Source organism: Diceros bicornis, chromosome 3 (genome assembly GCF_020826845.1).
Source record: "Diceros bicornis minor isolate mBicDic1 chromosome 3, mDicBic1.mat.cur, whole genome shotgun sequence".
Lineage (NCBI taxonomy): Eukaryota > Metazoa > Chordata > Mammalia > Perissodactyla > Rhinocerotidae > Diceros > Diceros bicornis.
In genome coordinates, this window is record NC_080742.1 from 23,082,194 (window position 1) to 23,095,377 (window position 13,184).

At 34.2% G+C, this 13,184-nt stretch overlaps 1 protein-coding gene and 1 non-coding gene across 2 annotated transcripts in view; one reads left to right on the plus strand and one right to left on the minus strand.

The window, feature by feature from the left end:
• The window catches only part of SEMA3D (semaphorin 3D), a 193,568-nt gene that overhangs the window by 85,399 nt on the left and 94,985 nt on the right, over positions 1–13,184 (minus strand). Inside the window, exon 4 of the mRNA XM_058524671.1 lies at positions 748–810. Within this exon, the coding sequence (XP_058380654.1) occupies positions 748–810 (63 nt within the window). The remainder of the gene's footprint in view (positions 1–747; positions 811–13,184) is intronic.
• On the plus strand, positions 6,458–6,563 carry LOC131400712 (U6 spliceosomal RNA). Its single transcript, XR_009217422.1, has one exon. It is a non-coding gene; the product is annotated as a U6 spliceosomal RNA (small nuclear RNA).

Consider the following 13,184-nt stretch of genomic DNA (forward strand, 5'->3'; position numbering starts at 1 on the left):
AAACAGGCAACACAATTTGGGGAGCATGCAGGACAACCTGGACGATGCAAAAGCAACCCAGGCAGGACACCCCAAAGACAGTTAGGTTAGTCACACATATCTATGGGTTTTCTCTGGTCATTACGGCAGCTTAAACTAAAAGTTTATATTAGGACCCCACTATTTATCCTTTATAAGTTATTTCATATAATTATGCTTAAGTAAATGTTAGAGTAAATTACTTCTAGTTCTTATTCCAGAATGTTGTCATTCACTTTCAGCCAATCCCTCTTAATATCTCTCTAATTGCAACTTTTCAAAGAATTCTTCCAGATGTCGCAAGCTTAATTTCAACCCAAATTAAATTGAATATCAATTGTATGTTTATAATGCTAAAATAACTGATGATTTTGTGTACATTTACAAAATACATACAAATAAATGAAAAATACACAACCCTAGAAACACAATATTTTCTGATGGTTTGTTTTTTAATATTTTAAATGTATTTCTAAGATTTTTTGTGAAAAAAATAATATTTGAAATTAACACTTTAGAACGTGTAGTATTTCTAAATTTCTGAGAATAATGTTATTCCTTTTGGCAAGGTAGAAATATTTTATATCATATTAATCTTTGTACAAAATAAGTTAGTATGGTCTTAAAAATAATATACTAATGCCATTAATTGAATAAAATCCAATATAAATATTTACTATCATATCAACACCAGTTTAACAAAGATATTTTTTAAAGTTTCATACTTACATTGGCATCTTTCCCAGCTAATTTACATAATTCCACTCGTTCCTTAGCAGCTGGCCAATAAATCTGCAAAACATTTCAAGGTGTGTTAGAATCGGAATATCTAAAACACCCTACAGTTCTAATTAGGAAAGTGAGTGCATGAAATTGAAGAGTGGATATCAAGCCAAGAGCATGTCATTAGATATAATGTAAGAATTTTGAGATTTAAATATTTTCCAAGGCCACCCTAAAAAGTCCCTAAGAAAAAACTGTGCAGAACAATCCATTTTTATTTGTTAATCTTCTAATTTCTTTTTAAAGGTATTTAACAATATACAAATTATGTTGAGAAGGCCATAAATTCGTATCGTGATATCAACAGAATTTCAGATTACCATTTGCTTAAGTATGAGATTCTATTTACCCTAATTTTCCATGTTTACTCAAAGTAGTAGTACATTATAAATATGTGCAATGAGGTGTTGGAAACAGCTCTTTATCGTAAGCATAAGTTATCACTCAAAGTCAAAGCCCAGTGTGAATTTGTTGACAATATTTAACATGTTTGGAGCTCAGATCATCTGTCACTTAGTTAAACATTTTATAAGCATTATCTTATTTAAATCTCACAGTGACCCTATGAGATAGCTATACTTACTCTCCCCATTTTCAGGTCAGAAAGCTTATTCATACAGCTGTTAAATAACATGCCAAGGGCCAGGAAGCTAGTTCACAGCAAAGCTAAAATATGACCCAAAGTCTATGTGTTTCCTGAACTGGGGGGTTGGGGGGGGGTCTCAACCACTGCATAATAAATATTATTTGGGCAAATGATTAAAGACAAGGGCAGCAAACTCCTTGGTTGATAGCTATTAATCATGCTTTAACCGTCTTGAATTTATCACAAAGGTTTTGTTTCATTTTGTTTTTTTAAACAAACTTTAGGAACTCTGTCAGGAGGTTTTTGCAAAATAAAGTTTAAACAGTTACAATACTACATTAGCTTACAGAAAGAAATGCTCTCCATTAAGCTATAGGCAAGAAGAAACAAGAAAAGCAAGCTCTGAGTTGCTTATAATGTTCCAAGAGTTCCCAACAAACTGTTATTATGTCTCTCACCAATGTTAGCAGAAAATGTTCTAATAGGTGAAGAAAAAAGAGAATATCCTGAGGGAATATACTGAAAGAGATTGTTAAATCTGGAATTAACAAATGATTTATAAGTCACTAATGTTTATACGATATTATCTTCATAGTGAAATTTTAGGGTTTCATGTCTCTGAATAAGGAAAAACAGAGAATGGCACTCAAACTCTCTTAATAGACAAATACAATGAACTTATTGAGATTTTTAAATGAAGCGAGGTTGTTCATTTAGAGCACATTCCCCCCCACCCCCAAAAGCGCCAGTAGATAGTTGTATGCCATAGCTGCACATCCTTCCAGTCGCTGTACATGGGACGGGGCGTCAGCATGGCTGGAGAAGCGGCGCGTCGGTGCGCGCCCGGGATCCGAACCGAGGCCGTCAGCAGCGGAGCACGCGAACCCAACCGCTAAGCCACGGGGCCTGCCCCATTTAGAGCACATTTTAACAACCGAGAAATTACAATTTAAAGGTATACATAGGCATGGTGGTTGAGCCAGCAGTAGGCTCAAGTGACGAGCTAACCTTGATGTGGTTCACAATAAGAAACTAAAGATGCTATTTATTCAGAAATGGCTTAAATCACTGCAATTATACTTTCACACAATTTTGAATAATAGCCAGCAGTAAAACATGAATGGACGACAGCAATAAAAGCAATATGGATGGATCTTAGCAATTCATTATTAGGTGAAAAAAAATACATTCCCCCAAATTACAAACAGCATGATCCCCTTAGAATAATGTTAAAAATAACTAAAATAAAATATACACTTTTTAGGTATATTTGTAGATGCAATAAATATGTAAAAAGAAAAGCAAGAGAGTGATGAATACAGGATTCAGAAAGGCAGTTACCCAAAATTAGAAAAAAGGAAAAGGTTAAATTGGTGGTAAAAAACAGATTATTTACCAGATCTTAGCTTTCGTTCTGGATGATGCATTTTCAGGTGTTTAATACATAATTAAAAACAACTAAGTAAAGAAAGTTAGTAAATAAATAAATCAAAATGGGCCATGCATAGGCCAATTGACAACAGTCAGTCAACAACCTAGAATCATGAAATCTTACATAAATGAATAGTAACAATAAAACACCACAGATGGCAGGAAATTTGAAAGTTTCTTCAAGTTGTTTTTTGTTTGTTTGTTTGTTTGTTTTGAGTTTTTTTTTTTAACCACTGGTAGCAAAAACAGTGAACTGAGTGTTCTTTTTCTCTCCTTTAAAAATGGCATCTTGAATTTATGGAATCTTTGCTTCATATTTGAGCTTATGAGCTCAAGGCATCCTCTCACTTTTTTCTTGCTGATTCTTTTTTTATTATTATTTTTACTTGTGGTAAAATATACACAACATAAAATTTACCATCTTAGCCATTTTAAGGGTACAGTTCAATATTGTTAAGTATATTTACTTTGTGCAACCAATCCCCATAATTCTTTCATGTTGCAAAACTGCAATTCTATACTACTTGCTGATTCTTGAATATTATAGTGATTTTACAAAGGACAACTTTGTATCATTGGACTCAAAATAAATTATACCAGAACGCATGTCCATGATCTGTCAATTGGTTTAATCTTTAGCTCATTTTATTTGGTCTCTAGTCTAGATTAATATTTCTTTTTGAGTCCTTTCAATATGTCAGATCCTGTTCTTTTCTGTTTTATATGAGTCAGATTTAATCACATTTCAGAAATAAATTTCAAACAAATATTTATAGATTTGTTCAGACCTGAATATCTTATTGGTATTAATACTATAGAAAAAAAGAAAAGGAAAATATAGAACTCTTTCTTATTAAGTAAATGAGACTTAAGAGGAGAAAGACCATCACAGGGGTCTATTTTTTACCTTAAACCAGTGTGTTGGGTGATCGAGTTAAAGTCAATTATGAGATAAAGGATGTTTCTAAAATTGATTTTAAATATCTTTATATGGGCTTCTAAAAGGAGGGAGTTATTCAAAGATTGACAAAATGTGGAAGCAATCCTTATACCAATTTCAAAATCTAAACGAAAGTTCCAAAGTAAGCACAGAGTAGTTGCTATTCATTAATCATTTGTGCCTTAGACACATATTGTGAAGGGCCTTCTGTATACCAGGCAAGTTATGGCACTGAGGTGCTCAGATTTAAGTTAGGAAGATAGTTCTGTAAACAGAGAGGGAAACTGCATTTCACGGGAGATTCCAAACACAGTGAGAAGAGAGCACAGAGGATGGAGCCACCATACCCCGGGAGCACTAGAGAGCACTGAGTGGTAAACAAAGTCTCCACCAGTCCCAACTTTTGAGCCATTGTTTTAAATTTCTTGCTCTTAATCATTTCAACTTTAATGTAATAGTTGAGCTTAGTTGAATAGTTTCAACTCTAATTTTTTCTCAAGGACTTGACACTAAAATAGTAACTGCAGATTCTTTTTTCTTTTTGAAAAGGAATACAAATCTCTAAAAGATGTATTAATGGTTCTGTTGTACATTTTCAGTTATTGATTATAACTCATATAACTGTAAATCAAATTGTATCATCCTAGTTAATGAAGCAATAAAACTAAAATTACAAGCTTCAGAAAATCAGGTTTTTGATCAGAGAGTAAATGTTATACAAAGATACACAAGCACTGAGAATTTGTTGGACTCCAGAAACCAACTTTAATAAATCTTCTAAGTTCTGTTTATAAAGCAGATATTTTCCCCAAATGTTATCTCACTTTTCATCATTTACCTTCAATCGCATTAAGAATAGAACCTGTTAAAAATAGAAATTATCCTTAGATCATTATTATTATTGCACAGGAATTCTAAGATAGTATCACTTTACTTCTTAAGGTAACACTCAAGCCTTAAACATAAAGATTAATTGAGATTATATATTGGCTTATTTTGACACAATGCTGTCAAGAATCTAGGAATCACAAATAGAATTCCCTTAATAATAACAATCCAGGAGATATCTGATTATTTTCCAGACTCTAAACATTTACTTAAAAGGAAACAAAATCATTGTAGTTGTGCCAATATTTAAAAGATATCATTTTAATTATGATTTATGGTGGGATTTTCTTTTACTTGACACCTAGTCATTAGAACAAAGGTTTATTTTAGTATTTCTTTTGATTCCTTGTTGGTAAAAAATGTAAAGAAACAGAATTTCTTTTAATTCAATCTATAAACAAAACAAAGCAAAACAAAAAAATCACAACAAAAAACCACTTTTATACTTACATAGGGTTTGCAGAAATATGTTCAAATGACATTTTTACTTTTCATTAATCTTTTAAAGTGATATATATAATATGACATATGTCTCCATCTATCTAACTATATAAAAGCATTCCACCACTTCCATATTTTTCTAGTCAAGTTGTGTGTGTGTGTGTGTGTGTGTGTGTGTGTGTGTGTGTAGATGATTATGGAGTGGGAAAAACAGTGAGAGAGAGAAATAGAGACAGACACAGAGAGACTCTCTCTCCTAGAGGGAGAGAGAGAGATATTAACTGTAATTGGGTATAGAATAACATACTTCATATATAGTCTCAAGTTTCAGCATAGTTTACACAAAAGCCCAAGAAGAAATAATCTTGAGATTATTTCAGTAACCCAGTCAGTATACTTTGAGATTGCCTCACTCTCAGACAGAAATCATACCTCACACTTAAAAATACAATGTCCACAAGATCTATACAAAGCCCTCTTGATCATTAGGTAATGTGAACAGTTTTGAAACTGATTATTAATATTCTCATTGCTTTCTGAATTTATCAGCACCAAAATGACATATACATTTTTTTGCACTTTAGTGCCTTGCACAGGCAGTATCATGCCATATTAAAACTTGCATTAAGCGGGACAAAACAAAACACACACCTCTGTTTCTAAAAGTTGATGCAGCTGCACTACTCCCTTAGAAAGTTACCCACACATTTTTCTTTCACTTATCAAAGAGGCATACCAGAAGTAGAGATGCCACTTGTGTAATTGTCATATTTCAATTGTCCTGAAATAGTGCCACAGAACACTAATTCTTAACTAACTGCATGATGTACCAGGTACAGGCTTTAAGGCTATCATTTTGCTGGAGAGTAGTCGTTGGAATCTTGGAGCTTTGATATCGAGGATCTCAAATATGTAGAAAGCTTACCGATACTCTTTCCACCCACATGCAGGAGAGACATCAGAAACCAAACAGATCTTTTCTGTGGAACCAGATGGGCCCACGAATTCCTCTCAACATAATTATCCAGGGTGTAACTACTAATTAATCACTGCTAAACCATTAGGGGTTGTGAATTGGCTTTAATTTGAGTGCTAATCTTACAAACCAAGTTGATAACAGAAAACTACTGTAGTAAACAGAATAAATTTATAAAATTTCTCCACTTAGAAGTGATAATTTATGGATAAATTTAAAACAAGTATGTCTGATAAGTCAGTCCCCATATTCTACAATTTACTGACTTAATCATGTTAGTATGTTTGTATTGTTTTCATAATATTTCATATTGAAATTGATCATTTCTAGAGGATTAATTCTTGCATGTTATACTTGGAAGGATCAAATATTAACCTCAAAAAATAAAGATGTAATGCTTACTTTGGCAGCACATATACTAAAATGGAAACAATACAGAGAAGATTAGCACAGCCCCTGCAAAGGGACGACCCCAAATTCGTGAAGCATTCCATTTTTTTTTTAAATAAGAATGAGAGTAAAAATAAATATATATATATTATTTTCTTTTAGAGTTAGAGAATAGATTACCAGTATGAAAACAGATTCTAATGAAATCACATTCTAATGAAATGAAAATTGTCTTCAGTGTCTCTTTATATATGCTCATATGCTATAAAATTATATTTTAAACACATTTTTCAAAAGTTATCTAATATTAATTTTCTTATGAAAATATAGTGGGAGCTGCATTCATTTAAAAATACTGTCTACGATCTAGTTATCTATTATTGATTTTATTTGCTTCTCTCTATCCAAAATGAATTTTTGGTTGTTTTTTTAAGCCTTTTTTCTTCACTTTGAATACAAATAGGCAGGAGGAACTCACAAGTAAAATACTGCAATGTCCTTAACAATTCCGGTCTCATTCATAATTTATGTAATTCATTAACAGTTATGATTTGGTAAGGTGAAAATGTCAAGCAATTTATTTTTAATTATTTAATTTTAGGCAAGTTACAGGAACATTCAAATAGTGATAAGGCCTTATAACAACATCCTAAGGAAATTCTAATTATATCTGCTCTTTGTTTCATCGTTGGAAAAGCAATTTAATTGACTCAAGCTAGCAAGTGCAAGGTCAGTCAAATGCCCTTTGGCCTAATTCAGAGACGCCAAGACAACTGAATGGAATACACAAGAGGAAGTTACAACTTGTTCATAAAACCTAATTAAAGACAGAAATTCAGAGCCCTAAAAAGGCAAATGGCCATCTCTATGGAAGAACAGGAGTCAAGTTTTTGAATGGTTGTAAAGAAGTTGGAAAAATGTTGCTCTAAATGCCGTATGGCACAAGCATTTGAACAACCGAGGCAGCAATGACTTCTCTGGGTTTCAAAGGCAGAGAGAGGTAGGACATCCGAGCTCAAAGAACGAAGTATTAACAAATAAGCACAGACGCACTGAAGGTAAAGCTTGCATAATTGAAGCTGGCTAGGGTGGAAACTGTTACAGACGAGAAGTTTAAATTCTCAAGTTTTGGGTCTGATTGGCCCATGTAGCTTCCTTCATAAAGTCTTGGGTGAGAATTGTTTCTCCCTTTCCTTTTCTAGGACTCAGCTCAAAATTTCTTTTACATTTAGCCTTCTTCCACCAACCGCCTCTGAATTCTAATAAACTCGTGTTTATCGCATCCATGTGCCACTTTATGCGAGTAAATTTAGTTTGGGACCTTTTCCCAGGCATAAAGATCAACGAGGGGCCCGCCTGGCGGCGCAAGCGGTTAAGTGCGCGTGCTCCGCTGCGGCGGCCCGGGGTTCACTGGCTCGGATCCCGGGCGCGCACTGACACACCGCTTGTCAGGCCATGCTGTGGCGGCGTCCCATATAAAGTGGAGGGAGATGGGCATGGATGTTAGCCCAGGGCCAGTCTTCCTCAGCAAAAAGAGGAAGATTGGCAGATGTTAGCTCAGGGCTGATCTTCCTCACAAAAAAAAAAAAAAGTCAATGAAATTAGAAGAACATGAATTCCAGTCCCCACTGCACCGCTTGTTAGCAGCTAATGCTGTGCTTTCAAATATTATCTCAGCATTATCCTCAAAATGAGCTTGTTCTACCTGGAATACATCTGACCTCCTCTGGATGGTCCCTTCTTATAAATAGATGTGTCCATTTTAATACCACTTCACCAGAAAAGCCTTCTCTGAAGACCAAGTTGAAGTAGTTTTCCAGGAATAGCACATTTTTTTCAACAACACTTAACACTAAATATTTTCTTATTTGTTTTCTTTTTCTACTCCATCAAATCCTCTCAAAATTTTGTAAGGAATACAGGTCACAGTCTCCATTATCTTCTTAAAGAAGTATATAACTTATCAAAGTTTAGTGACCACTGATCTGGAGTGACAAGGAACATTGCTTCTTCTTCCTACCCTGTTTAGCATTTGGCACAGTATCACATACATAATAAGCACTCAATAATTATTGAAAAGTGATCTAGAGTTTCCTTTAAAATTGGAGACAGAGAGAGAGTTCTTGTCAGAGTTCTGGCAGGAGTCTGAGCAGTCTGAACAACATCCTGACAGTCCATTACAGTGACCAGATGGGACCTGCACATCAGCACCCTGGCCGGGAAGCCAGCACATCCATGAACTAGGCGATTGTTTTACCTCTGTGATTACTAGACAGCATGTGTTCCGCAGGCAATAGGAAAAGATTAATCACCATGAAACTAAGCAGGGTGCCTTATACCAAAAGTTAATTTATTGGGATGTCCACATGGTTTCCAAGTATTTATATTTTCTTAATTTCAAGTACTAACTAAGAATAAAAAGGGTGGTAATTTTCTTTTATCAATAACTTGATTTCAAACGAGAAGTTATTTATTCTGAGTCTGTCCTCCTAAATAATAGGCTTACAGGGTAAAGCATTAGATGAAAATGTCTTATTCAGTCATGAAGTGAGTTAATAGAACTGGAGTCAGAAGGTCATTCTGATTTATAAAAGCATTTCTGCTTACACTCAGTATAAAGCAAGCAAGTACAGAATCCTCATGTATGAAAACCCTCTTGTTCTAGACTTCCTTAAGGAAAGGGAAATAACAAAGTGCTTTTCAGGCTATGCAAAGAAGGGTGTTTAAATATTCCACTGAAAAGTATTATATTTAAAATTACAAACTCACTTTAGCTTACTTATTCTTCTAAGTGCTTAAAAATCGGGGCATAGTTTGATGAATTTCAAGTACTCTGACTAGTTTTCACGTTAAAATAGGAGAAAAATAATATAAAAATTACGTTATGATTGCTAGGTGGAAGAAAAAACTGTCACATTCATAAATGTGACATAAGTGTGACAATAATTACCTTATTAACATTCTGCTAAAAAAAAAAGGGACAATCCTTTCAGAGTGTCCATGTTCTAGCTTAAGTGTTTCATCTTTAAGTTTACGCAATGTTTCCTTTTAAATAATTATGATTATTTTTTGGTTGAATAATCAACATGTAAAGTTCTTAAGTAAATGTGGTGACCTAAATTTTAGCAAGGTGAAATGAAATCATCTCAGGTTATTCCATAAATATACGGAGTAATCTTAGGTAGGCTATATAATGTATATATTGCTTTGGTTGCTTTCTCATTTTAAAACCCATAAGAAAACTTCCTTTTTTCCCAAAAAACCATATTATTTTTTACATTAAAAACACATGTAAATTACTTTAAACAGAAAATTTTTAAGTATTATACTGCTTTTGCCTTCAATACTATAAGTTTAGCTAATAGGTTTCTGTTGGGGCCCAGTTAAAGATCTTTACTATTGATTAGCTAATATAGCAATTCTTTGAACATTTTATATACAGTATTCAATTTTGACACATATCAGTTTCAAGAGAAAAAAATTTTAATTAATTAAATAAAAAGGAATAAAGACTATTATCACAAAATGAAGGTAAACTACTTGAAGATTATTTAAAAATGGATCGATTCATGTCCTAAACTCTCTTTTAGTGTCTTGATTATAGCTTAGCTTTGCTGGAACCCAAAAGAAATATTATTTAAAAGCATGGGAAACAAGATGTAAAACAGCAAATGTTTTGGTTGAGGTTATTAATATCCAAAAGGTAAATAATATTAATAAGAATCTTAACATTGTCCATTTGGTTACCCCTTTGATTCTAATGTGTGTACTTCAGGAATGATATACAAAGAGCTCACCTATTACATTTGGAGACAAAACGTTCTTTTGAGGGCTCATTTTATGGCTTTGATGGTATAGCAAGATATTAAAAGAGAAGTTTTAGCTGAGGAAAAATTCAAAATGCAATTCAAAATGCTAACTCAAGATGTAAAAATTTTCAAAGTAGGTGGCCAAGAATCATTTAGATGATTTCATCCATGTTCAAGCCATAAAATAGCTGGAAACTGTAGATTAGAAAGTTTTTTCCTTTCCCTTGAGAAGGATATTTCATCTGAGACAGTTTTATCACGTATCCTACAAGCCTCAGGGGTGAGAAATAGGTGCCAGGAAAAGGGCTTTGATGGGACCTCGAGAAGCACTTGCTGTTGAACATGCACTTTGTGGGACATTGTAGACTAATGTCTAAAGGATCAGAGAGAGACTGACAGCCTGCAATGAAAAAAGAGGCCAGGCTCAAAGGCTATATTGGTATTAGCCTCAACTTCCAGAGTGTCCAGGAAAATACACACAGAGGCTTCTCATGGAACAGATGGGAACCATGCTCACTCAAAAATGGGACGGCATGAGGTCACCTTATGTTCTGTTCAAGAGAGTTGAGTGAAAAGACTTCCACCTGCTGGAATTGCAATCTGTCTCAGGATAAAGAATGAGAACATACCAGTCAGAGGAGAAATATAGTCATGCTTATCCAGAGAACTGCAAGGGAAAGAACTCCAGAAAGAGGAAATTCCAAAAACTCACAAAGGTGCCTATGAAAGAAAAGTCACCTTTAAATGTCTGACAAGACCAGAAAGATGAGAAGTGAGGTCCCTCTCACAATGACAGTAGATACTTCTCTGACCCCATTTCCTTTTCCCTTCTAATTTGACTCTAGAGGGGTCATACATTGTGTTTAACAAGCTTAGAGAAGAGAAGGAACGCTAGGTAGAGACAAGAGAGAAGGGGGCTCTGAACATTTCCCTCCTCAGGAGCCCTCCCTCACATGGCATGCCCAGCAGGGACAGGTAAAGGGAGCAGAGGTTCAATTTTAAATGACTTTGGACGTTTTATTACATTAGACTGGACCTTTTAATTACTGGATAACAATTGTCTTTACTACCTAAGAGTGTTCTCAAAAGCCATGGGGCCTGCTGGAGTTTTCAAACAGGTCCAGGAGAAGAACTAGTCCCACAGAGTGGATTCAAAGCGATTACGGGAGGTAAAATAAAGTTGTTTATTATTATACTTCATGAGTTGACATATCAGTTGCTGTTAGATTCGTAGGTAAAATAAATAATAATTTTAGTCTCAGAGTAAGTTTATTTTTCATTGGTCTACTTGTCTGCCTCTACAACCCACTTGAAAAAGAGAGAGAGAGAGAAGAAAAAAGAAAGAAACAAATGCTTGAATAATATGGCTACAAAAGCAGTACTTAGTTTAATAAATCATTCCCTTTGTGACCTGCTTGCTTACATGCTGGTTTAGACACTCACTCCACCCATGCATGGTTTGAACTGCTTCCAAAATGAGTAACATTTTCAGATGGAAGGGTCCCAACAATTCATTAACTCAAAAGCCCAACTAAATAACATAACCAAACAGAGAATATTGGACATTTTTTTTTACTGTCAACTATGACTCCATTAAAAAAAAGAGAGAGAAAGAGAGAGGGAGAGACTTTCAGCTTGTATATATTACTCCTGAAGTTTACATAGAGAAGGCTGTGGATTTTATGTGAATTACTGCTAGGACTACTTAAGGCTGGCTGAGGTGGGGAATGTTCACCTGTAGTCAAAGTGACAGATGCCATGTAGTTTAGAATCATTTGTTTAGAAACCATGGGTCCTTAAACCATATCGTACAAACGTCAAACACTTTCATTATTATGATATCTACACTGAACAGGTTTCTAAAGCATCACTTATAAATAAATGATAAATGGATGTAAATGTCTGTTCACAGTTGACCACCTTTCCCAAGGACTATTAAAATTCTTTTTTTACATACTTTCTCTGACTCCAGAGATGGCATAGGATGTTAAGGGCTAGGGCAGGAAACTCTAGTTTCCTTAATTTAAACTATGAGAAACATACACATGGAGGGGAGAAACGACTCTACTTTATTCTCAAACATGTTTTTCCCCATCCCAACCAAACAAGGAAACAATAAAACTCAAGTTCCAAATCCAAATACAAAGTATTTTTAATTAACTCGTCAGCAACAATCCAAATTTTATCCATCCATCTTGAACTAGTTCAAATCCCACACACAACATGTGATTTTTCCCCCCTCCTCCCTGAATTCCTATGATAGATGTGTCTCACTACTTTGGACATTTAAGGATTTTCTAACTTGTCTTATAACTCACTTAACTGTGTTATGCCCTCTTTCCCTAACTAGGGCATTAGCTATGTCAAGACTTGAGTTTTATATTCTATTACAATGTTCCTAGTGCCAATAGTAGACATTCAAATGACTTTTTTATGAAAAAGTGAAAAAGAAACACTGACTAAAATAGAAGGACAAAAGAAAAAAATTATCCCAAAGTTCAGTCACTAAAAAGTATTTCAAGTTTTACTTCTACAAGTGCATATAATTGGTTTCAGCCCCAGAGACTGACAAACCCAATCAATCAAAGTAGCATTATTTTAGATATAATTCTGCTAGGAAATACATTCAATGATGCTTAAGTCACATTTAGTTATTTGATTTTTTTAAAATATGTTCTCCATACATTAAATATTTAGTGGATAATGCTAAATACTAGTACTACAGAATAATGATGTAGTCTTTAATTCTTCGAGCAAAGTTGTAATCTACTCCCTCCTGACAATGTCACCCCCCAATAAAAATTACAATATTGAAGTGAGAAAACTTACAGGATATCAGCAAATTTGAAGAGATCTGCAGCAGCCTAGATCTCATAAAGCTTAGATTAAATAAAGAATGATGGAGAACTTTTATAGAGGCAA